Source organism: Phocoena sinus, chromosome 13 (genome assembly GCF_008692025.1).
Source record: "Phocoena sinus isolate mPhoSin1 chromosome 13, mPhoSin1.pri, whole genome shotgun sequence".
Taxonomy (NCBI): Eukaryota; Metazoa; Chordata; class Mammalia; order Artiodactyla; family Phocoenidae; genus Phocoena; species Phocoena sinus.
In genome coordinates, this window is record NC_045775.1 from 87,869,093 (window position 1) to 87,894,697 (window position 25,605).

A 25,605-nucleotide genomic window follows, 5' to 3' on the forward strand; every position below is an offset into this window, starting at 1 on the left:
GTGATGAGGGTGGTGGTGGTGATGGAGATCGTGGTGAGGGTGATGCTGGTGATGGAGATGGTGGTGAGGGTGATGGTGGTGAGGGTGACGGTGGTGATGGTGGTGATGGAGATGGTGGTGAGGGTGGTGGTGGTGATGGAGATGGTGGTAAGGATGGTGGTGGTGAGGGGGGGGTGGTGATTAGTCAAATCCCAGAAAATGAATTAAACACTTGAACTCACATATCAGAGATTTGAAAGGTCTCTACCTATCTTCTCTGAGTCTTAGCTTCCTCACCCATCAATTGTTGATTAATCTGATCACAAAGATGTTCTTTGATAAACACTTGAAAGGCACTTTCAAAAGAAAGAAAAGAAGTGGAGTTTAAGCAACTGATTAAGAGGTGTATTTCTCTCTGTGAGTGACTTTTTATTCTTCACTATTATTTTCATTCTAATCATTGTTACTGAAAGCATTCCAAAGTATCATAAGAGTCCAAGGATGCAGAACAGTCAATGCTTGGAGACTGTTGTGGAGACACGTGACACTGTTTTAGCAAGGCTCGAAAATGTCTGGGGCAGAGAAATGCACACTGCAGTGCTAATTACAATAAATATAGAGAAATCCCTTCCCTGTGTAGACTTGTGTAATCGAGGATAAGGTCGTCAGAGGCGGTTTATTTACATTTCTCTTCCCCTCCTTCTACGCTCAGAGTAGGATTGAACGGCCCCAACTACTTTGAAGTCAGGCATGGTCACATGACTTTTTTGACCAATGAGATGTGAGGAGTGACAGGTGGCTCTTCTGGGCAGAAGCTGTAGAAGCCAGGGCAAGCTTCACCAGGTCCCCTTCCCCCTGCTGTGGCACGTGGGGGACCAGGTACAGAGAAGGGCCCCAGCACCCTGAGTCCCTAAATGTCTACAGCTGGCGGACACCTCTTCCAGCCCACAATGGACAAGAAATGGAATCAAGAAACAGACTTGCAATACACACACATACATACATACATACATATATATATATATATATATATATATATATATATATTTAAATAACGGAATCGCTTTGCTATACACCTAAAACTAACACAATATTGTACTATATTTCAATAAAAAAAAATTTTTAATTAAAAAAAGAAACAGACTTTTTGCTGTACAGCCACTGAGATTTTGATGGTTCTTTTTCTACCACAGCATAACCTTCTCTATCTGAACAGATACAACGAGCAAAGAGCCAAAGGAAGAGAGTTTAAAGTCACTGGTGGTCACGTGGGAAAGAAGGAACCTACATGTTTCTGAGACTAAACCAAATCCTCGAGGCTCTGTTATCAAATCACTAACTGTGGGGCATTTAATCGTTCCCTAGAAAAGGTCTATCCTAGCAAACAGTGCCCAGGAAAAAGGTATAACATGACCTGCAAGCAACTGGAAGTCACCGTAATCCACGTGGACTGCAAGGTAATTTGGAGTCTCTTTAGCTGAGCTCTGTTTCCAACAATAAAGCACCTTTGCACCACTGTCCACCAGACAGACCCAGATTGCGTCTCATCTGCAGAACTGTTCATTTAAAGACTGCACTGCTCAGGATATAAGCCTTCTTGAGGGACTCTACTTTTAAGAAAACTAAGTCTCACAAAATTAGTACATTTCCTCATTCAAAGTGAGGTGGCACATGTGAAAAGCCATCTGTGCCCACCCTCCCCTCCACCCCACAAACTTCCCCACCACCCAGAGCTGCAGCTCTGCATGAAAAAATCTAACACATGCAAAGCATAGAGGCTCTTTGAAAATCTGGCCCAGTGTGTGCCTTCTATGTGAGTTGCCGTCTTACAGAGTCTTGCCAACAACAGCAAAGAGGAAAGAAAAGGAAAGGTTTTCTTTTCTCTGAACTTGGGAATGAAACATAAAACTCCTCTTTTCTATGAGGCTGAATGGCTCCAATTTTCTATACTCAGGACGACCTTTTTGTCCCCATTACTTTCATAATATCCACGTGGCTTTTTAGTGGGCATTTCTTTCCTCCCAAGTGAATCATATGGCAACAGTGGCCCCACGAGGGCCACTGTTGAGGGGACGGGAGTCCTCAGCAGCCCTCGGGGTCATTGTAAAGATGAAGTGAAATGGACGATATGAATATACTTTGAAACACTAGAAGTGCTACATTCACAGCATTATTTCTCCCCTCACATCTAGCGTGTCTGCTGTGTCTAACTTACAGGCTTTAAGTTTTCTGCAACCTCTAAGTACAGAGGGAATTAGCATACACTGGAAATGCTGCGAGTATACAACTCACACAAAAACCCTATGAGTTGGGTGTTATTATCTTCAGGAATGCAGAGAGGCACAGAGAATTCAGTGTTTACCCAAGGCGACACCAACAGTGGCGAGGGGAGAGCCACGGACAGAACCCTGACTGTCTGTCTGTTGACTCAACATGTACACGTTGCGATGCCCCACCTAGGGTGTCTTCCTGGGATGGGTGTGGACGCACCATCGATTTAGCCGACGAGAGGCTGTCCTAAACTGCCCATGTGAAGTGGGCTTGGCAGAAATCTCCACGGTGGAACCAAAGCCCACCAGCCCACAACCAAGGACTCACCAAGGCAAGTGAGGAAGAAAGACAGGATCTGTGCACATAAGAAAGAGGAAAGGACTGAGCAACTGTGGAAAAGAAATTAGGGAGCAAGTCTACCTACAAACTAAATGAAAACTACAAAACCTAGTTGTCTGTCAACACTGACTGGTTTGATATTTCTAATAGCTTGGGAAATATCTATGTGAAGAAGACAGCATACCATATCCATAAAAGCAAAGAGAACAGGAAAAGATAAGGATGCAGGGATAAAGGGGAGGCAACAGATGCCTATGGGACATTGAGAGGGAAACTTGATGGTGGGGCAGAGAAGAAATCCAGCAATATCCCTGGGAAAGAAGGGAACCACGGAGCAAAGCAAAGAACAGCGAATGTGGGCATGGGAGATTGATTTTAAATATTAAAAAGAGGGTAAGGACAAAAGGAAAGAAAATCCAAGGAACAAAATGGAAAAAAATAAATAAACCTAAAACTGAGGGGTTTGAAATGGCCAAAATTATTTCTGCATAAAAGTATATACTCACTGTCGCCTTAGAAAACAAGTTGAAACAGACGTCAGAGGCACTAGAAACATCATCAAGGGCCAAATCATCTGACTCAGGTTAAGATGCCGATAAAACCATTAGCTACTTAAAAAAGCATAACCGAAAGAAGAGAAAGGAAAGCCTTTTAATATTCAAAACACATGCGGGTTTCTAAAAAAGATTTTTAGTGTAAACCTCCAGGTTTTTAGCTAGTCTTTTTCTCCACTTACTTTCCTACTTTATGTACCCAAAAATGGACACGTTCGTCTCAAATAATTGACAAAAATGTTTGCAATCTCTTTCTCCGCTTCTTTGCAAATGGCATCACAAGGTAGTCATCATTTGGGAGGCACATCCATACTCCTTTATAGCATTCTTTGACTTTGATCTACTTGAATCATCCAATTTATTTTTTTAACTTAGCTCTAAGGAATTTGTTTACTGAGTTAACTGGTTCACCAATTTAACTGGAACTTATAGCTGAATTATCACTCATCTCAGTCCACACAGGCCAGCTGTTTAAGGATATAGACACACGATGTGCTTTCCTCAACAGTAATTAATTTGCAGTGCTTCCTCACTGCAGATCAGTGGCAAAATGGTTTTTCTTAAATTCTGGACCTATAACATGAATCTTCACTATTGCATAGTGAGTGTTCATCCATAAATTCCCAGATTTGAAGGGGTAACTTAATAGCCCAGGCCACTTTATCTAGATAAGTTAGTAGCCCATGCCTTTTCTTATGAAGAATCATACCTTTAAAAGGCACACTTCCTGATCTCTTTTAATCATCTTTTCCATCAGAAAAACCTTCCTGGTTGATAACATGAGGAAAAGCGGAAACTTAAGACCATGTATAGTATTCTTAGAACAGCTAGTAAGTAAAGGAAATATTTTTATATTTAAAATGATCACGTTTTCCATCCTAGAATGCAAAATATAGTTTAGGAAACTGTCCTGGTCATTTTTGTAATCTCATGGTGGTGTTTTGTAAATAACTCCTAGAGAAGAATCATAGAGATTTCTGGCCTCAGTGCCTTCACTGGAGAGACGTGAGGTGGCTGAACAACGATATTTTTCCCCATCCAGGTGCCTGTCTCATATTTACTTAGCAATACTGCTCTGGAATTCACAGACATACATAAATAAGGTTCAAGAGACAGAAGAAAACATTCTCTAGGCAGACCCCAGACTAGAAACCCCAGCAGAGGATCTCAGTTCTCACCTGTGCAAATGCATAACCACCCCAAGGTGGAATTCCATCCCCAGTCTGAATCATGCTATCCAACCCCCAAATTACCATTGTAAACAAATGAGGTTTCCAAATCAAAATAAGGTAGGTACTTAAGTACAGCAGGATCGCCCAGGACTTAGGGAAGGGACTTGGGAAAGTCTGAATAAGGTGCTTCACAGGGAGTGTCAGAGATCTTTTTTCGTTCGTTTATTCTCTGTCACCTTCCATTTCAGGATCTCCCGTTGAAAGGAGGTAACGATCCTTTCAACCTCTAAGGCAGTTTCTTCTAAGGAGCTGTAGACACACTTTATTTCACTTCTTCTTGGAATTCAAATAGTGTTAACGCCTACGAATAAACAGATACACTGTTGATGGACGGGGTTATACTTAACCTAAACCAACTAATGTCATCGACAGCATGCCCTTCAGTTTTACTGTGGTTGCTTTATCCGTGCGCTCAGAGGTTTTCCCATGAGAATATGCCAAGGTAGAAAGCTCAAATGTCATTTAACAAAGCCCGGCGTGGCTGCTCTTCCCTGTGGCAGAACACGGAACTCCAGGGGACAAAACTTGGTCACTCAGATCTCTTCCAAGGTAGACAAAACGCCATCGAACGTTGGCAGTCTTTTATTTTCCTTCCTTCCAGAGATGAAAACATGACATCACTACCCGAATTGACTCGGACCTCCCACCTCCTGGGGTCGCCTGGGACGCAGGCTGAATCAAAACATCTTTCCATCAAGGTGAGCAACGGTAAGGGGCAGAGCCATAACTCAATGGCTTCAGAAGACATTCAGTGCAGGATGTAGTTCTGCTTTTGACAATGCTTTGGAACATTACGGTTATGATCCTTTAGAAAAAAATACATTTTTGTCTATTTCCTCATCGAAATTAGGTCTGTGATATTTCAATCCTTAATCATGTCTCCTTTTTTTATCATTTCAATTGGTCATGAAAAGTTCTGTCAACCATTAGAAAGACGAATTAATAGTAAATAAATCCCAAGGTGCCCAGATTTCCTAGTGTCATTAGGATACATCACAATGTATGTGATATTTCAGACTTCATATGAAGTTAATGACCAGAGCCATCTCGATAGAGGACCCTTTCAAACCGCCCCCCGGAAAAATTGTCTCTTTTGGGGGTTTGAACTCAGAAAAAGTCATCACCTCTTGTTGTATTGAATGAGTTGTTAATAAATCTGCAATACAGAAAAATATCTGGGGAATGAGAGTAAAGAAAGGTGGGGTGAGTGCCAGCCTCTGAGTTTGGAATCTGGTGTACAGCATGCGTGTGGAGTTAGCCCACACTGTCATAATCCATCTTAAGGGCTCAAAAATAAATAAATACACCTGAGAGAATCTGTCCAACAAATACCTCTCAAATTAAGAATTTTTGCACAATAGATCATATCAGCTTCGGAGGTTGGGTCTACATGGTACCATAATCACTAACTATAAAGTGAAAATTTTAGAAAGCCTTCTTGATGTTGGAGCTACGCCACGTGAAATATATAGAAATTGAGAGTTACCATATTGCCTGAGGCCAGCGGTGCCCACTACCACAATATTCTACTTGGTAGAGGTGCGTCTCTCCTAGCTGACCACATCGCCACAACCTGGTGAGGCGCTCCTCTCCCAGGGCGACCGCTGGAGACGCCCCGGCCACACTCACTTTCTTCATTTGCCCAACTCCAAGGAATTCTCTCTGACCTTGGGGTTGAAATATCAAGCTGAACCTCTTGGAATTTATCATCAGCCTGGCATCCGTGCTCAGCAGTAGAGCCTCTGAATTCAAAACAGGACTATTTCCTGGCTCAGAACTCCAGCTCCAAATTCCTTAGGCTCAAAACTGATGGGAAAACAGATCTTCAGCATTCTTCTGATTTAGAAATCTTTCAAACTGACAACAGATAAGAAATTGACAAGGAGATGAGAAACCCTTCATTTACATAGCTGTCTCTTTTTTCCTTCTACATAGTAAAGAACAGAGCATCCTTAACCTTGATTTTCTCACTTCTCTCAGTTTAAAGCACAGCCCATAACATTAATTAAAGTGTGTGTGCGAGCTGCAGGGTACAAGTTATATTTCATATGCTGTACCACATGGCATTCTAGAAGAGCTGTACAATTTGTAGGTGTGCTCTTTTCCCCAGCTTTGCTATGTATGCAGCCCTGCATATTATTCAGCGTAGTCTCACCTAGACTTCATGCAGAAACTCCACAGTTACAACCTAGAAAGGAACGCAGAGGATAGAACAGATGCCGAGGGCACTAGTGGCTGAAGCATTTAGGTAGATGGAGGTAAGTTTCTGCCTGGAGAATGCTGGTGTTGGAAAGGGCATCTAAGATTATCTGGTACAATCCTTTTACTTGACAGGTAAGGCCTGCGGAAGGCGGGTCCAACAGCTAGTAAGGGGTAACCCCAAGTACTTCTTATGATTCTAAGTTTTCTACTACACCAGGGCCATATCTCTTTGAGATACAAATATAAGTTAGGTCTTTTCCAGAGGGGGAAAAAAAAGATGATCTGCATATCTATACACACCACTGTTTGCATAGAAACTCAGGAGGGTCACAGAGCCTCTGAAGCCTGCCTCTGGACGTTACCGGGCCCATGGTCCCCAGGTTAAGAACTCCTATACCTGAAGAAGCAAGTTTTCTAAGTAGAAAGTGCTACTTTCAACCCCTTTCAAAACTTATCTCCTCTAGAATAGAAACTAGAGTTCACAATGTAATCTCTAAAATTCAGGGAGAAAGCAATCCCAACAACTCAAATAGATGAATTGAGTCCTAATCAATATTTCCATATTTCTAACATGTGTAAAGTAAAAAAAAAAAATGCCTGAGAGAAATTTAAACCTACATGTATTTTACTACCGATTTCACATATGGACGTGGAATATCGTTTCTCCTAATATGGAGATGGCTCAGCAGTATTTAAATGATTCCTTATTCCAAGTCATGTAAATATGCACCAGATGTATCTTTTGTAAATGTTATGTTTTTCAACTTCTCAGCATTTGCAAGTAGTTGAAAGCTATGTCAAGCATGCTTTAATGGGGCATAAAAGTGTATTGTATTCAAAGAGATGGCACGGCTCTGTAATAGGTGAAAATACAAATGTTGTCAATGGATACATTTTCATTTTATTGATTTACTCTGCATAATAGCCTGCCCTGTAATCTCCTTTCCATGCAAGTTCTGTATCAATTGAAATATAACTAGACATTTAAAAATCATGCTTACATTAATGGATCCTTAGGATGACAGAAAATTCAAAACACAGAATTTTATGACTAGAAGGCAACTCAGAGATCAAGTAAATCCCATGCCCTGATTTAATAGACGAGAAACTGAGACCAGAAAGGTGGCACGAGGGAGCCACGCCACTAAGCTACTTGTGGCTTTTTGCATGAATTTATACACCCCTGAAGATACGGAACCTTACTGAGTTCTCTATGCTACCTGCCTCTTGACTACCTAAACAAAAAATAGAAGGAACAGCAAAATATATATCACTTATTGATTTCCTGCGACTTACTGAGAAGAAGCAGACGTGATCTATATTTTGCAAAGTGTCAAATTATCTTATGGGAAGTAAACATAGGAAGTAAAATGCCAATTGCTAGCATTAAAAATTGTCAAAGAATATCATAACACTTTTTCACCAATGTAAAATCCTAATGGACCCAAGGTTAGCATTTTCGTTTTTAAAACAAAAGATAGCGTAGTGAATTCCTTTCAGAACATTTTCTTGGAGGTTAGATATTATATCAAAGATGTTTAGGAAATACATTCAAGTCAGATGTAGTTGATAGTTCATCTTGAAAAGAGTGCCTTTTTAAAATAAAAGTTAACATAGATTGATAGCTTATTGTAAAACTCTTTTTTTATTCTTTTCCTCTGTTTTTTGCTGTGGAGAAAGCAAACCCTGTCTCACGTCATGACTTCCTAACATCACTAGACAGAGTAAGCATTTGAGGGTATGTATCAGTATATGCTGACTTCACCTGCCTCATTTTCCCCAAATTAGTTTCCCCTGTCACATATTTTTATAAACTGCCGCAAATTCTTTCTTGGAATGAGGCAGCATATTAAGTCACTAATAACTAATTAATAACTTGGTGAAAGTCATTTTCTAAAAGCCAAGTAACCTTTTCACTTTGACCTTTACAAATAACATTTTGCCCTTTGGGGACCCGTGGCAGCAAGGAAGATTTCATTCAGAATGAAATCATTGCAGAGCTTTTTTCAACCTTGATGTCACGGTCACAAGTGGAGCACCTGTGTTTCTCAGGGTTCCACAGCCGACTCTATCTCCTCTCGGACCCCAAACAAAACCCCATCTTTTCCCTCTCGCCGGGAACCAGGCTTGCACACTCTGCTCCGTGGCCCAGATTCAAGGCGCTCCCCGGGGAGGCACAGAGTCCGGCCTCGCTGATTGATCCCGGGCTCGCCTGAAACAGCTCCTTTGTCTCCGAATGATGCCGCATCGGTGAGAAGGTTAAAGACAGTGGCTCTGCCTGTGGCTGCAAGGCATCCGCACGGTCCCTGCGAAGGTGTTTACGGGCTGAGCCGAGAGAGGAGCAGAAGCAGCGAAGCGGCCCCGCGAGCTCCTCCGTCAGCCTGGAAGAAGAGACATCTCCGGACTCAGAGCCAACATCACGTTTAGGGATGGCGCTTCCCATCAGTAGGTTACCCTCCTCCCCAGGGTGCTCGGATACAGAGAAACAGACACACTACTGTTGTCTATTTAGTGCAAGGTTTATAGATACACACCCATGCCCCTTAACTTGCCATGCCTCAGTGTTAATGGGGCATCCAAACCGAATTGTAATACTCATTTCTGGTGAATCCGTGAAGTCTTACGGAGCCTTATTCTGCCCTCATGATCACGGAGGGCTGGGAGACGGGGCTCACTATGGTACTAGTGTACACAGAGGTCCCAAGAACCTTTACCATCCTGTTTTGTTTTGTTTTTTTTTTTTTTTTTTTTTTGCAGTACGCGGGCCTCTCACTGATGTGGCCTCTCGCGTTGCGGAGCACAGGCTCCGGACGCGCAGGCTCAGCGGCCATGGCTCACGGGTCCAGCCGCTCCGCGGCATGTGGGATCTTCCCGGACCGGGGCACGAACCCATGTCCCCTGCATCGGCAGGCGAACTCTCAACCACTGCGCCACCAGGGAAGCCCACCATCCTGGTTTTGACGTGAGACTGCTGGGGACGCTGCACTCACAAATGTCACAGGACTGCTTGGCAGGCAAGCACAGAGGTGGCCCCAAAGAGGGGACATCTGGGGATCTCCAAGAAGGGGAGAAGGCAGCAGGGTCCCAGAATTTGCAAAGCAGTAAAGCATCACTGGTAAAAGCACCTTGTCTCCAAGAGACGTGACCGAAGTTCAGAACTGGGTACCACCACTCCGGGACCTTGGGCAGGTAACTTAGCCCCTGGAAGCCTCGGTTGGCTCATCTGTCCAACTGGGATACAGGCTGCATTTCAAGGGGTGTTTAGAGGCTTAACTAGGACAATGCACACAGGTCCATGTTTCAATACCTGGTACATGGTAAGTCCTTAGTAACATGTGGTTCTTATTATTACTGTTGTTGTCATAGAAATTCTCTTTTGAGTCTTTATATGCTTGAAAGCGAGAAAAGATTTGCTTGGAAGAGCTCACCTTTTCTCATCTTCCCCAAATCAGAGATGAACACAAGCTGATGAGTCCTGGTGGACCATTTACCCTCCAGCCCATGCAGAGGAGTTCAAAACGGAAGAGAGAGAAGAGGGGAGAGAGAAGAGGGTGGCCAGGTCCCGGGTTAGAATCCACTGTTTCCCATCAGCAACAGCTTTGGAGTCCAGCCACCTGCATCCCCAAGCGTGGCTACCTCGCTCCCATGACAAAGCCCAGGCAACGGTGGCAAGAACATTTTCAGAAGGACAGAAGGACCTCATAGGTTGACACTCTACCTGGTCGCCCTCCCAGTTTACTGAGAGGACAACGGAATCCCGGCTGTTTCAGTTTTCTGAGGGCAAGAGGGGAAACCCCATCAAACCTGAAGCGCTGGTACCCAGGGGTCTGTCGGAGGTTGGGCGTGGAGAGTCTGTACCTCCAGTGGGCGCACGGCGCATGCTCCATAAAGACCACACCCTCGCGCAAATTGACTGCCAACGGCGGTTTCTTCCGCATCACCTACTCCGCTGCCACCCAAGCCCTCCTAAGTTTCTCAGACGCCTTGGGAAACCAGTTCAATGCTTCCCTACCCCCACTGTATACCTATAACATCTTTAAAGCATAAGGCTTGGCACAAGAAAATTTAAAAATAGACAACTCTACATTTGATGCTAAATGCATATATCCCTTAGGAAAATGTATATGAAACTTTTCCCCTCTCCACAAAAAACCAACTTAGCTTTTAACCAGTGCCACCGAATTGACTGCAAGCTAAAATCAGCTCATGGACGCAGCCAAGGCCGGTCCGGCATTGACTTCTAAGAGCCGGAGTGCAGAGCGCATGTGTGACTGTGTCCGTTTCCCTATGAACATGAGCAACTTACTCTACCGGTACTGCAGCAGGTCACACACACACACACACGCACACACACGTACACACTCACACCCCACTTTAGAGTTGGGTCTGGTGGGCTGGTCCTGTTTAATAGAGAGGGGTGAGCTCTGTGTAGACTGAGGAAGGTAAAAAAGTAAGGACGTGCTCAAGCCCATGCTCTTTGAAGGGTAATTCACGTTGTTGCCGTTGATTTTTCGTTGTCCACTGATTTTACTTCCAGGGCAGCTCATCACACTGGGCCTGGAGCCTCACAAATGGGACCTTTCCTTCTCGCGAACACAATGGTTGCTAATGTATCCAATTCACCAACGTCAGTACTTCACAACAGCACTATTTTCAAGATGCTTTTATATTTATTAGAAACGATATTTTTTTAATTGCATCAAAACTCTTCTGATGGCTTGGGTTTGGGTTTTTTTTTTTTTTTTTTTCCTTTCTTTAAGGACCCTGCATTTGGGGTGAAGGGCAGTAAACAGTAGCCAGTCCTGATTGGACAACAGCTGTTTCTTTATGGGAACCTTACTTGCCAAGTAGCTGGACAGCAATACCCATTTGGTATTCATGGGAAGTACTTACTGAACAATAATGACAATAATTGCCTCTGATTCTTGTGTTTACAACACTGCCAAAGTATCATTAGGGCCTTATTTATAGATAATAATGCTTATTAATCACAAGTATTTGAATTTTGGAATGTATTAGATTAATATTCTTTTGTACCTCAGTTCTGTACTAATGCTGTGAAAGACATTTACTGAATGCAACTCATTGGGAATGCTTATTTTGAGCTGCAAAATAATGTGTGTAATTTGCAGGTGAAAGATAAAGAAATTACATGGCTACCTCTGAACAGCCTCCACCATGATCAATGGCCAACATGGAAAATTAGGCCTTAACTCTAAAATGAGAAAAAAGGGAAGCAAAATAGATATCCCTAAAGGTATTATTTCCAAAAAATCTTGTAAATTCTTATGACAGGAGAACTTCCCAATAATAAGTCTATTATCTTGTTTTGCCATAAATCTTCAGTGGATGGCATTATTTCATTGAAAAGGGTCTGGGGTGAGAAATAATGAGTGATTCTGTAATAATTCCGCGTTGTGTAAGTTTTTGGAGGCTCAAGGAAAAAATAGGGTAGTATGACTAGACTAGTAATTGTAAATAGCAAAAGTACAATCTTAGGTTTAACTGCCCAGTTGTTAAATATCCTTCATCCACTTATTCATTACATTTTTCTAGATGTTTACTTTCTGTGCAAGCAAACATTAAAGCTCTAAGTATTTCCCTATTTTTAGGCGCATCTAGAAGTAGGAATCATGAAAAATGTCAAAAGATTATCACACTTTTTCATAATTTCTGTTAGCGTAATAAAACAACTTTATAAATAAATATAAAGCATTACTCGCCTATAGTTTTCACCTGGCCACTCCCTCTTGTTATTATAGCAGATATGAAATCAGCAATATTTTTTATCTGGCATACATTTTATTTGTTCTTGGAGTAGCTTATGTGTTAGAACAATATTTCAGTTGTTTAATTAGATGAATGCAAAATGTAGTGACATAATTTTCCAGAAATTTTTGAGAAAGTAAGCAAAGCTCATTAATATAGATTCTAGGTGCTATTTTTAAAATAATATTTGCAACTAGATATCTTTTTAAAAATCTCCTGTAATTAAGGTTTACTAATGTTCTATAAACTAAACCCACATCTTATCCTACTCTACCAAAGACTACTTTAAAATAGTCTATGGACCAATTACCACCTACAATACATAACATTTCCTCTCATATTTTTGTCCCACAGAGAAGGTAAAGGGACTGCACCTTTGAATTCAAATTACACAGAGAAAATTGTCCTCCCTAAAAGACCCTTGAAAATGTGTTCAGCAGATGTTTGCAAGTCAGAGCGTACAAGATTCTAATTTATTAAATGTATAATGCTAACATTTTAATCCATTGCTAAATGTAAATAACTTTAGCAATCCCAGTTGGACTATTTAACATTAATTTAAAGTATTTTACAATATGTGTGTGTCTCCTCTCATGGGGCTAAGTAGAAAGGTGAACAATTATCTAATAACTTCAATCAATGTACTCAGACAAAGCTGGAAAGTCAGCCCCCTCCACTCTCTTTATTTAAATCTAGTAACTGCCTCACCTGGAGGTCCATTCAGGTGTGTGTTCCAGCGGTACAATGTGGAATCAAGCAAGATCTTCTAGAACTTGTTGCTAGCTTACAAATTTAATCACTATAGATAGCCAATCTAGACTGTTCAAATTTCACTCTCTCTCTTTTTTTTTTTTCTTAATAGCTAGGCTGAAGGAAGAGGAGCAATGCCTGAATTCTTCAAATAATTAATTAAATTCTCTGACTTATTTTGCCTTCGGTAGACATTGCCTGGTTTTCTCTTTAAAAGATGCTAGTAGTTGGATGAGGAAAGAAAATAAATGTTTTGAGAGAGCACAGATACATCTCACCTCGATGTGTGTCACTAATAGTGTCTAAACAGTGAGGCTGAGTACCTGAAATCCCCCTGGGTGTCGTTCAGAACCTCACTAAAGCAGTCTCACCCAACTGCTTACAGACTTAAAAAAAAGGCGGGGGAGGAAAGGCAGAGAGGGAGGGAGGGAGGAAGTAGAGGAGAGAGGAAGAAAATGGTTAGTCTATAAAGCTGGAGTTTAAATTTATTAAGAAGATAATTCACTGTGAAACTGGTTTCACAGAGTAACTTGCTCTCCACCGACATCTGAGCAGTTTTCTAACAGCCTGGCTGGCTATGAAACTTGATATCTGTCAACATCTTATAGTTGCCCTGAGTTAATAAGCTTTTTCCCTTCTTTTCTGTAACTGACAAATTTTTTAAAAATTGGATCTTGGATGTCTACATTCTAGGGAGTTTTATCTGCTATATTATAGTTCTGTCTGCTTTTCGGCCACAGAACACCAAAGTATTTATTCTTACAAGTCTTTCTGTATACGTAACTTGAGCTTACTAAAACAGTCCTTTACTCACTTCATTAATTAAATCGACAGAAAAGATTCTTTTACATTTTGGAGTGAATGACTCTTTATCCAAATTTTTTAATACACGTTGTGCAATTTTAGATCATTATATAGCCTATTTCTCCTTCTATCATACCACACCATCAGATAGAAAACTTTCTAAAATAAAAGACTAACTTATTTTTACACTTGATTTTAAACCCCATCTAGAGTAAAATGTTTTTACTTCTTTCCAAGGATTATTCTTTTTTAAAAATTTTTTCACTTGTGGTATTTCCATCATTTTAGCTTTAATTTTTTTTTAAGAAATTAAAAAACAAACCTCAAAAAGCACTTCGGCTAAACTGATTTTTATTTTCACAAGCTCATCACTAATATTTAGACACCACCGATGAGTCATCAGTCTTTGAAATACTCTGAAATAAACAAGCAATAAATTACATGTGGGAATAAATGCCATCATAAACACCGTATATGTTTTTCAGCAAAGAAATGTACGTTGACATAAACATAGGAAAGCCAACAAAATATTTTGTAATATCAGTAAAAATAACTCTCATTACACGAGAGAGCTCCTATCACGGTCCTCAAGGAGATTTCAAAACTTTATCATTTTGATTCTTTTTATCAATGAGGACAAATAACTTTTCAAGCATAACCTTCAGGTATAATATTTCTTTACATTTGCTCAGCGTGAACAGGCATTTGGATTCTTGCCAATGTATTCATTTTAACTGTAATTCTTATTTCAACCAAAAAAAGTCTTTGAAAATGCAAAGATTCAAAATACTATGTAAAAAGAGGCAAATAAGTAAGATGTCATCCCATATTACACAAATCATTTCAAGGATAAACATATACCTCCAACTTGCTTTTCCATTTGGAATTATCACTAGACTACTGAATGTCTTTTAATGACATAAAGGCCCACAGAATTAAACTACTTAAAAAATGTTTTCCTTACAGCAGAATGGAAAATAAAACTAATGCTCTTTTCCATTGTGTGCCGAATTGAATTTTTGTTCGAAGACAACAGTATTTAATTTGCAGGGGAAAAAAAGATGAAAAGTACCTGAATTTAGATGGAATGTTTATATTTTAAATTCTAACGTAGGGTGCCCTTTTTTATTTTATGTAAAATGAGTCGTTTATAGTATTTTTAAATGGAGCGTGCTGCAAATATTAATACTGTGCATGGATTTTTTCTAACTGACTCCTGTGGTGTCATCTACAGCTGGCGCAATTCAGATTTCAAAAGAAATTTTGAAATTTTTTTCAATAGGCATAAGATTCACTCACTCTTCCTCTTATTTTAGGACTATCTGTTATAGAATGTATTGTTACTCGTTGAAGTTTGGTATAGTACACATGGGCATGTTATATGCAAATGTATTCAGTTGGGGTATGTATATATTTTGTTATGTTATGTACATAAACATCTACCCTCCTGCATATGTATATTTACATCATGTATAAATATGTGTATATTACCAAAGGGTCCTATACTGAAGGAGGAGGAGCTTCCAAGGGACTGTCATACAATATTTTAGTTAACTGTTAACTGAGGCTGTTTTCTACGAAAGTAATTAGGTTTGCTTTTTCTCACAGTCCCAAAGGTGGGTGTTTATAGACATGGTTTACTTATTACTGTTTTCCAAAAGGCTAGTTTTTTAATCTTATGTCAACATATGCTTCAAATAAATGAGTGGTCCCCCCCCCTTCACCTTGCCCTTCTCTTAGGAAGGCCTATGGGCAAACAGCTTGATAAATAATTCAAAGAAAAGCTGAACTTTGAATCCAAAGACAAAAGCTCATCCTGTTAAACATTGACATTTTACCATTAACCTTCTTTACCAAAATTTAGCTGTCTACACACTATCTTATGAAAAGGAGTGATGGAAATAGCATCAAGATACTGGCTGGTGAGGGTCTCTTGAGGTGAGTGTGAGTAAATTTCACTCAGAACCTTTCTCCAGAACAGGAGGTCTTATAGTGAATTGTGGCTAAGAGTTAAACCACATAATGTCCATCTAAATCCAAGAAGCAAAAACATATATACCAATGGTGTTTCCAAATTAGTGAAAATCCCCAGATGCAAACATTAGAACAGAAAGAGGACACAAAGTATTTATAAAGTTTATTTTTAGGATCCTCTGAAAGTCACGTTATCAAAACTACAGGTGGGCAACTGGGTTCATATTTTCAGTGATGGAGAGAAATATTTAGCCTTTTCTGAATTCCCTCTGCCCCGTGTTCCCCCTGAGAGTTGAACAACTTGGATAGGCTAGTTGATGTTGTAAGAAGGAGGGATTTCATTGGGCCCAAGTTTTCTATTAGGCTGCTTTCCTCTTGTCTAATAAGAGATAACTGACAGCCCTGTTCTGTATGAAATTATGAAAATCAGAGATTGGAGGAAAGGAGAGTCATTATTTCAGAACTGAAAAGGTGTGGGTGTCTGCACTCCCCGCCCCCCCAAAAAAAATTCCCATCACTGGAAAGGAGCCCGCAAACTGGCTGGCAGGTCAGCTAAAGAGACCCACAAAAGTGATATTCAACTAGTTCCTACCTCCACCCTATGCCTCCCAAAATAATAAAAACAACCTCCACGCAAGCCCCTTTGAAGGCCAAGACCGAGAGGAAGCAGATACACAAGCCCCTGAAACGTGGCTTCCCAGTGGGTGAAATCCCGTCTCAAGGGCAGGCAGGAGCCTGGAAAGGCTCTCGGTCGCATTTCTCAGCGGACACGGTCCCTTTCGGCTCACCCTCGCTCACGTGAGTCCGGGGGTCCATGAACATGCCGGGACCCCAAGAGGGATCTCTCTGGGGCTCAGAGGGTATGGAAGGCGGAGGAAGGAGACGCCCGCGTCGGGGGGCGGGGGAGCTCTAGGTGGCAGATTTAGATCTCACAGCTACACCAGAGCATCCCTCACCGCCTCCTGCCCTGCCCTGCGTGCGCACCGCACTCCCACGCACGCCGCCCACGCACGCAGCCCTCGCGCGCGCGCGCGCACACACACACACACACACACAGCACCACGCACACCGCACCTGCACACACGCACAGGCACACCGCTCCAAGCCGCTCTCCCTGCCGCTCCGCAGGGGAGCCCCTCCCGGCGCCCGGCCCTGCCCGGCGAGCGGACAGCGAGGCTCCCGGGACTCCGGAGCCCGCGGGCCGGGAACGAGGCGCGCGGCCGCCGACTCTGGCCAGGGTTGCCTGGCCCCGACCCGAGAGGGGTCGGGAGCGGGCAGGAAAGGCCAGGGAGGGGTGACCCGGCGCGATCCCCCCCCCACCCCCGGCTCTCCTGCCGCCCTCCTGCGCCCTCCTCCAGCCGGCTCTCCCCCCGCCCCTCCGCCGGCAGCTCGCGTGCGGAGGGGGCGCTGGCTGTGCGCGTGCGCGCGGGCCGGGCGCGGCCGTGGGCAGCGCGGGAAACCCACGCGGCCCGGCCACCCGCGGGCGACGCGGTGGCTCCTCCGGCGCCGGCCTGCAGGGGGCGCCGCCCTCGCGGGGCCGCGGCCTCTGGCGCGGAGGAGGGACCGCGAGGCCGGCGCGGAAGCGGTCTCGGCCGCGCGTCTCTGGAAGGTCGCGCGGAGTCCGGAGGCTGGTGCTCGCCCGCAGGACGGGGACGGCGCTTTCCCGCTTGTCACCAGCTAGTCCGCTCTCGTGTCCCGCGGCCGGAGGGGGACGGGAGCTGGCCGGGGAGGTCTCCTCCTGGACGGTGGGCTTTGCCTGCCTGCTCGGAGCTCTGGGTGGGAAGGAGAGCTCTTCTCTAGCGCACGGCCGCGCCGGACATCGGAAAGTTTCCTACCAGCTGGGGGACGGAGGCGGACGAAGTGCGAGCCTGCTTCCAGCCTGGGACGACCTGAAAGTACCAGAAGTGCCGCGGCCAGCCGCGCTCCCGGCTTCCCCAGCAGTCACCCCCTTTCCTGTTCGGGCGGGCCCTGGGCCGGGGGCCGGGGAGCCCTGGCAGTCCCGCCGCCCGCCCGATGGGCTTCGCGCCGCCACCCACGGGGACTGCCCGCCCTGCAGCTTCGCTAGAGGAGGACGGTGGAGCCACGATCCCAGAGGAAGAGTCCGTGTCCTCGCAGGGCACCGAGGGGTCTCGATCAGGCCCAGGGCCTCTGCAAATACTCCAGAGGGGCGCCCGGGCCAAGAGTACCCTTGGAATAGAACCTTGGACTCCGGGGTGTCCACGTCCCTTTCTCACTTCAGAAGTTCACCTGAACTTGGGGTGGTGACTGTCCCCCGTCCCGATCGATACGGACCCAGCAACCAAGGCCAAAGGTGTGCAGACTTTTTTTTAAAGACCCACATCTTATAAACGTGAGATTTTTTACCAGGCGGCCCAGATTACTTAAAGCGTACCATTTCTCCGCGATCCAATTTTATTAGGATTTACTCTCATTTGTGCTCGGCTTCTCTGGGGAAATAATGCTTTGATTAATGTAATCCTGGCCCGGGATCCGCCACATGCCCCTCGCCCCTCTCCCAAGAGAAAGGGCCTGTTTGACAAACAATAACAGAGCAGCAACTCTTGCAATCTGCCCACACCTTTGGGGGTGGCTAGGGAGAGGGTGACACACGATCCCACGCCGTTTGCTAAAGGCAAGGGTGAGAGGAGGGAGCGGGCTGTGCGAGGGACGAACTTTCCAGACGCAGAGCCGCGGGCCCCGAGGCGCGGGGGCTCCAGGGGAGGGCCCCGGTGGGGTGCGCGCCTGGGTGCCTGTGCGCGCCCGCCCGCTGGTCGCTCCGGCCGTCTGCCTCTTTGTCCCCAGCCACAGGCCTCGGCGACGGGGATCTGCGCGCTCCCCGTGGGCAGCCCCCGGACCCAGGGCGCGTCCACAGTGCCCACGCGCGGTCCCAAAGCATCTCGAGAGCAGATCTTGGGGGAGAACCGGGCACTGACCCGAGGCGCCCCGCAGCCGCCAAAACCTTGGCCAGAAACCTGGAACGCGGGGCCAGATTCAGCGGCTCTCCTCCCGCACCGATGCCTGCGCCCCTCCAGCCGTGCACACTCGGACACAATGCGGATCCGCCGCTAGCCGCGCTCGCCCCCGCGGCAGGCGGAGAGCGGGCGCCCCTTTCCCGCTCGTCCTGCACCTCCCGCGCCGCCCGGCCCCCGCCCCGAAGGAGAACAGCTCAATTACGAAAAGAGCGAAGGCAGGAAATCCCAGGCTCCAAGGCGCCCGCCGACGCTCCTCTGGTCCCCGTCCCCTTCGCCCCGTCCCCACCCCCAGCTTCCCCAGCTCGGGGGGGCGGGGGCGGCGGGGCGAGGGGTCCTGCCCTGCTCCGCCAGAACAAAGCCCGCCGCGGGAGCCCGCGGCCGCGCACCGAGCCGGTGACAAAGGCGGGCGGGCGGCGCCGAGCTCCACGGCCGCGCTCCGCCGGCGGCGGGCGGGAAGGAGGCCTAGAAGGTGGGGTGCGATGCGCACCGGCTGTTCCTGGGCTGCGGCATCTCGCCGCCTTGTCCCCGGTGACCGGTTAGGGTGACTCAGCGTTTCCCTAGTCGCTGGCCCGCACCCCGTCTGGTCTCTCTCCCCTTTGTGCCTCTGGCCCCGCGCTCCTCGCTCCCTCCCCGCTTTCTCCGCCACCTCACTCCTCCTCCTTTACTCCCTCTCCCCTGGCCTTCTCGCTTTTAATCGCTTTCCGTTTTCTTTTTCCCCTAGAAAAGCAATGCTAATTCTACTTCTGAAGGCCGCTTAGGGTGTTCAGATAACAGTCTCAAAGTCCTTGCCGGGCAGTGGGTACGGAGAAAAGGGGAGGAATGGGTCCTCTTCATTTTATTATGCAAATTGTGCCCTCGGTAAAATAAAATGCAGTCTAAGGAAGCAGAGCTCGGCCCTGGGACCCCCAGAAGCTGCCGCCTATTCGAGAGAAGCCGCTTCGGAGGACCGCAAATCACAGCAGGGGGCGGGCAGGGGGACCCTGCGGCTGCGGAAGAGAGACACCACCACCACCACCACCCCCCGCGCCCAAAGCAAACCTTTCTAGGGAACGTCCCAATCTGACTTCCTAACCCTGGAAAGGAATCGCTTGCTGGACCCTAGCACTGACACACCAGTGTTTTCGAATTTTGGAGACTTGAATAGTCAATGTTTTTCCAAGTGAAGTTTTACTTGTTTTGTTTCTGCGATGTGAATTTCAAATAAAGGGAACAGAGCCTAAGCCATTTGGACAACACACGCCTTGACTTCTGGAGGTTTTTTGCACCCTGATATAATATTAAATTAAGAGCTGAGGGCTGTCCAACACCACTGTAGGCTTGGGATCCTCCCCTTGGGCTTTGTTGAGAAACCAGGCTCCCTACCTGAAATCTGGGGGGAGGAGGTGGGCCTTCAAAGCTATAATCAGACACAGAACTTTTAACTGGGGACTAACAAGCCCCAGTTGCATGAAGCTACAATGAGCAAGGTCGTTTAGTTCTACCGCCAAAGTCTCTTTGCCAGATATTTTAGTGCTGGAATTTTATTGCTGCAAACCACAGAGTATCCGAAGTGTCAGTTATCAGTGAATATTGGTACTGTATTTTAAAAGTGAGCAGAATAGCCAGCCTTGAAGACCCCCTAAGGCTGACAGTCCAGGGTGAGCCTAGGGAGGGAGCAGGGCAGTGAAGTGGGAGCTTCAGCATCCACAGGAGAAAAGACACCACAGGAGCACCATTTGGGGGAAATGCCCAAAAGAGCAGCGTTCAGCCTGATAGAGCTGCAATCTGCACCCGGCTCCTCAGACAATAGCTAAGTTCAAGTGTTAAAAAAAAAATCAAAAAAAAAAAACAAAACAGAGGCACTAAAGTACAAGAATCACTTTTTCTGGTGTGCTACAGACATCCATCAGGAGACTACCTGGTTCCAACCCAGAAAGGAGAAGCTATACAGGGAATCTGGGGGATTCTGGGCAGGGCGTGTCCTCAAGGAAGAGAGGAGAGTTCATTCTGTTAGGGCCACAAGCTCAAAAAAATCCAACCACCCCTCTGGCAAAGCTGAGTTAATATTTTGTTTTTAAAAACACAGACACAAAAACACCAAGTTGACCTTGGAATATTTTTCTAGCCAGACATACCCACATGTTTTTGTTAATAAATCATCATCATCACTCTGGTCAATCAGCTGGGTTCTCTGTTACCTAACCCTGTGAATTTAAATTCCAAGACCACTGTTGGTGGGGGGAGGTGAGGGGGGGACAGGCAAGAATAGTCCATCACATTGTGTCAGCCACGGCTTCCCTAGCGATTGGTAGCTTTCATTACCAGACTTGTCAGGTGCACGGATGCAGCTACAGTGAGCAAACTGTTGGAAATGGGTTGTTTTAAAAGCATACACTCGATGACCAACTTATCGTGCCTTCTTAATTTAGATTCCACAGTCTGAGGTGGTCTGTAGTTTAAAGCTGTCTTATAAGCATCAGCAGTAAAGCTTCTTACTTGAGGGTGAGACATCACAAGTGTCTGAATTTATCATTTGCTCCTTTCAGCCCATCTAAGAGAACTAAGTGCTTGCTCCTTTCCTGCAGATCAGATAAATCAGTTATCAAAGTGATACAAAGAACCACACAGGAGGAACCATCGGGACACTTCCCAAAACTTAGCAAGACCAAGAAACAACCCACCCACCGCCCAGCCAGATGACAAATCCTCATTCCCACCCAAAAGCTACCACTGAAGAGCCCTTCCTTTGGATCTAGCACACTGTGGATGGTGAGTATGCTACACATTTTAATTTGTAAATGCTAACGGCAAATGTGCTTCTGCACTGCCACGGCACCGGACGGAGCACCTTATCATTCTCAAATGGAAGCAAATGAGTAAATACCCAGTTTGTATTCTGTACATCTGACCCAGGTAATGTTCTTCATTCTCTCTTTTGGCAAAAGCAATTTCACCATCCCCAGCAATTTAAAGTCTGTAGCTTTGTCCAGCTCTTTGGATCTTAATTCATACCCAGCTTGATTGTTCCCACCTCCAAATCATTACAGAATGCTAACGCAGTCTCTATAATATGCCAGTTCTCGAATTAACTTGTTGCTTTACCCAGAATTATTATTTTCTATTTCCTTTACTCGAGGTAACCTAAGATTGTAGATATCATGAGTAGCAAGCTTTTTTTTCTTCCAGGTTTTTTTTAAAGTAACTTTATAGAAAAGGAACATACAGAGCAGCCAAGATAGTGACCATCCCAGTGATGGTTAGTGAAAAGTAATACCAAAAAGTACGCTCCCGATATATACAGTTATTGCTTAACAAGTGTTTTACAAAATGCCTGGCTAAACAGAAAAGTGCCCTTTCTCCTGAATAATTCTAAAATGCATTTAGCAGCCCAGGGCCTGCAAAGTAACCTAGAGCTTTGAGGCATTGATCTAGTGCGTGTGGATCTCCCCCAGAAGTCTTTTGTCTGAAATGTCTGGAGAGCTGAAGAAAAAGCCATGTTTGGGTTCAAATTACACGGTTTCTTCCATTTCCCACTTTGTGTTATTCGCACAGACCTGATAGTACATTTCCTGACTCTAAATGTGAGAGCTCCTGGATAAAAAATCATGGAATTAAAATGTTTTTTAAAGTGTCTCCTTTGCATACGTTATTCCCATAATCTTTCAGCCCTCCTAGATGAAATACCACTTAAACCCAAACCTTGACTTTTTCAAGTTAGTTTCAAAGCAAAACTTCTGGCTGGAACCTGCCTGGCTTGGAGTAGAGTTCGAGAGGATAAGATGTCTTTCCCGCTCCTCCAGAGGGACGGTAGAGCCTCCAGCCCGGGGCCCTTCCTGCAGGCTCGGTGGCATACTCACAGGTGTGGGGAGCCGCTAAACAACGGAAGCCCGCTTCTCACAAGTCACTCATGGCTTCCCTTTCTTAGGCTCTCCAAATCTCCTTGGGAAAATTGTTAGTGACAAACTGACTAATTCCTCAGACCGGGCAGGATTTGCCCTTCACTATTTTAGGAAGTTTTCCACCTATCTTTTCATCCTTCCCCACAATAAAGTTCAGTCTTCCTTGTCTGTATCTAAAAATCTCTGAGGCGGAAAGCCTGTGCTCTCTTAGAACTTTTCTGCAACTGTGTTAAGTCATACTGTGCCAAAAAGTTTCAAGCGCACAGTGACCTCTCAGGGATGGCTATTTTGTATTTTCCCCTTTCCCTAACAAGCCTTTCAAGGATAAATCCAAAATCTTTCTACAGCCAGAGGAGGTATGAAGAATTAAAGGAGCCATTAAATATCAAATGGAGTAAAAGAGATCCAGGATGCCTTGACTAGGTCTCCAGGAGCTGGATTTTTATTTAGAAGTCAAAGCCTGCATCAGGTTGAAGAATGTTCACTATTTAGTAGATAAGATCTTTAGAATGTATTTTTCTCTTCTTGACTGTTTCCCAAAATATACAACCCGAAAGCCAGCTTCTGAGGTAGCTCACTACATACCCCTAATAATTTTGTAAAGTGTTTTTGCTTTCACAGCCCAACTCTGTTTTCCAGACTTACATCCACTCTGCGGAAAGAAATGGAGGAATAGTTTTTTGAACTGTTTTTCTTTCGGGGCCATTTCACAGAAGGGGCTGGGTGGGAGATGCGGGGGGCGCTCACTGTCCTTCTATTTTAAGGCGCTGTGCTCTGCAATGAATTCACTCCTCGTTGTGAATATGCATAGAAAGGTAGGGGCATTTGTTCCTTTGGCAAGTTTGGAAGAGCAGATTTGCTTTTGAAACAGCTGCATTTTGCACGGTACCTGCTAAGACGAGTCAGTGCGCCCCCTGCTGACAAGTCAAGAGTGCGACTCCCGAGCACTTGCAAAGTTTATTTTGTTCAGTAAACCGTGTCATATAAAATTAACAACAACAAATAAAATTAGCTTATATGTTTCAACTGTAAAAGTCCAAAACAAAATAAAGCTAGTTTTGGTGGCGCTAGAAATCTCTATCTCGGCTTCTTCTCTTTGGCTGAGCCAAGGTCCTTTTATCTAAAGCCCAGTGCACAAACATATAGCTTAATGTGACCAGTGTTCTTCCTTTTCTTTTTCTCTCTATGGCAACCAATATGCTCTGCTCAGAAATGTTCCCCATCAAGGAAACAAATGATCTTCAGGGAGCAGCTCTATATGGCATCTGGTCCAATAGAGCACAGGGAGTTAACCTCAGTCAAAAGCGACGCTGCCGGGCACGCAAAACAAGGAGCGGAAAACTGGCGATTCTTCCCCCCTCCCCAAGTGAAACCTGTTCCTCCTTCCTGAGAAACCATTTCATTGATTTGGCATCAACTGTTTCCAAAGAAATTACAAATCTCAAATTGCAAGGTGTTCCAGAGACAAAAGTGCAATAATATTCCAGCTATTTGATGCTCACCCCCTCACCACCCCAGACATGACTTCCTCTGAAAAGAACAAAACCAAGAACCTTTTAGGATCCTCTCCAGCCCATTTCACTACAGTACGTAAGGTTCTCACATGGGCTTGGACTTGGCCTAGCTATTTCCTCCAGCCGTATTTCTCGAATTAACTGCACCTAGCAAGCAAGGCACCCTTAATTTTTACAAAACCCAGGGACAGTGGTGAGAGTCGGGGTGGGGGGTGGGGGTGAGGGGGGCAAGACCGGCCGTCAAAAATAGAAAACAAAGTAAAACACTATGCCACGCTAAAGCTCCAGCCTCCTTTGGGAATAAAGTGTAAGGTGTCCTGGTTAGTTTTGATTGATCACCCTCTTTCTGATGGCCTTTCACTACTGAGCTGGGAGACTGCAGCTTGCGGCCAGCTCCCCAGACGCGGCCTTAACCAGGGGGGCACCGACTTCCTGCCACTTCTTCATCCCCTGCCTCCTTCTTCTCCAGCTCTCTGCCCTCCCTTTGCCAAGCCCCCCTCCCTCACACCATCCCCCTGCTCCCAGCAGGAATCCCTCACCCCAACCCCAGGCAGGCACACGTAGTTCAACACATCAGCATTGGCTACAGAAAAGGGGTTTCTTTCCCTCTAGTCCTGATTCTCTAGAAAAAAGAAACCCCAAAGCAAGAAATATTTATAATACTGCGTGCTTCATCATCACTTCTTTTTCTAGGGCCTTTATATTTCCCTGACAATCAACAATTAAAATTAATAGCACTCTCCCCCCCAGAAAAAGAAAAAAGTGAAGCGCCTTGCCGTGGGGAGCTTTGGAATGAGGCCATCGTTTTATGTAATATTTTAGCAGGGTTGGGTTTTTTTAACTCTCCCCCCAACACTCTTTCCCTTCCTTCCTTCAAAACAGTTGCCCTCTCTTGTCCCAAGCACTGAAAACAAGCTCCCAAACCTACAAGAGCATAAATAAACCGGAAAGGAGGGGCAGAAAAGAGAAAGCAGGGAAAGAAAATGAAAAACACTTACCGAGCAAACTTCCAAGGTTAGATTTTAAAATAAATGAAGATGTTTCATTTTAAAAAATAATAATAAGGTGACTGGGGTGGGGGGAGGCATATTCTCAACTCCCCAGAAGCGGTGCTTCCTTAGTCTTGCCTTTCCAGCGACTCCTCTAAGCCCAGCTCTCCACTAGTCTATTATTTTCACCAAAATATATGAAAATGTATGCAAATGAAAATCAGCACTAACTGTTCTCCCCTTGTTATATACTTTGGATTTTTTTTTCCAGACAAAACAATCACACTCGGCAAAGGGAGGGGACGGATGGGTGGGGCTGGGGAGCGACTGGAGAACTAAGTACGCGAAGGGGGAGGACGAAGGGGACAGAGCTCGGAA

General features: G+C 45.0%; 2 protein-coding genes across 3 annotated transcripts in view; one reads left to right on the forward strand and one right to left on the reverse strand.

Annotated features, from left to right (window-relative positions):
- LOC116764502 overlaps window positions 1-25,364 on the reverse strand; it is a 55,744-nt gene extending 30,380 nt beyond the window's left edge. For both annotated transcript variants that reach the window (XM_032653177.1, XM_032653179.1), the window contains exon 1: window positions 25,237-25,364. The gene's annotated coding sequence lies outside the window, so the exon portion shown is untranslated. The remainder of the gene's footprint in view (window positions 1-25,236) is intronic.
- On the forward strand, window positions 4-24,086 carry LOC116764073 (collagen alpha-1(I) chain-like). Its single transcript, XM_032652278.1, has 5 exons — window positions 4-63; window positions 17,003-17,137; window positions 17,233-18,185; window positions 21,411-21,594; window positions 23,935-24,086. Exons 1-4 carry the CDS (start codon window positions 4-6, stop codon window positions 21,523-21,525), a joined length of 1,263 nt encoding a protein of 420 aa, XP_032508169.1. The 3' UTR covers window positions 21,526-21,594; window positions 23,935-24,086.
- Window positions 25,365-25,605: the final 241 nt, after the last annotated feature.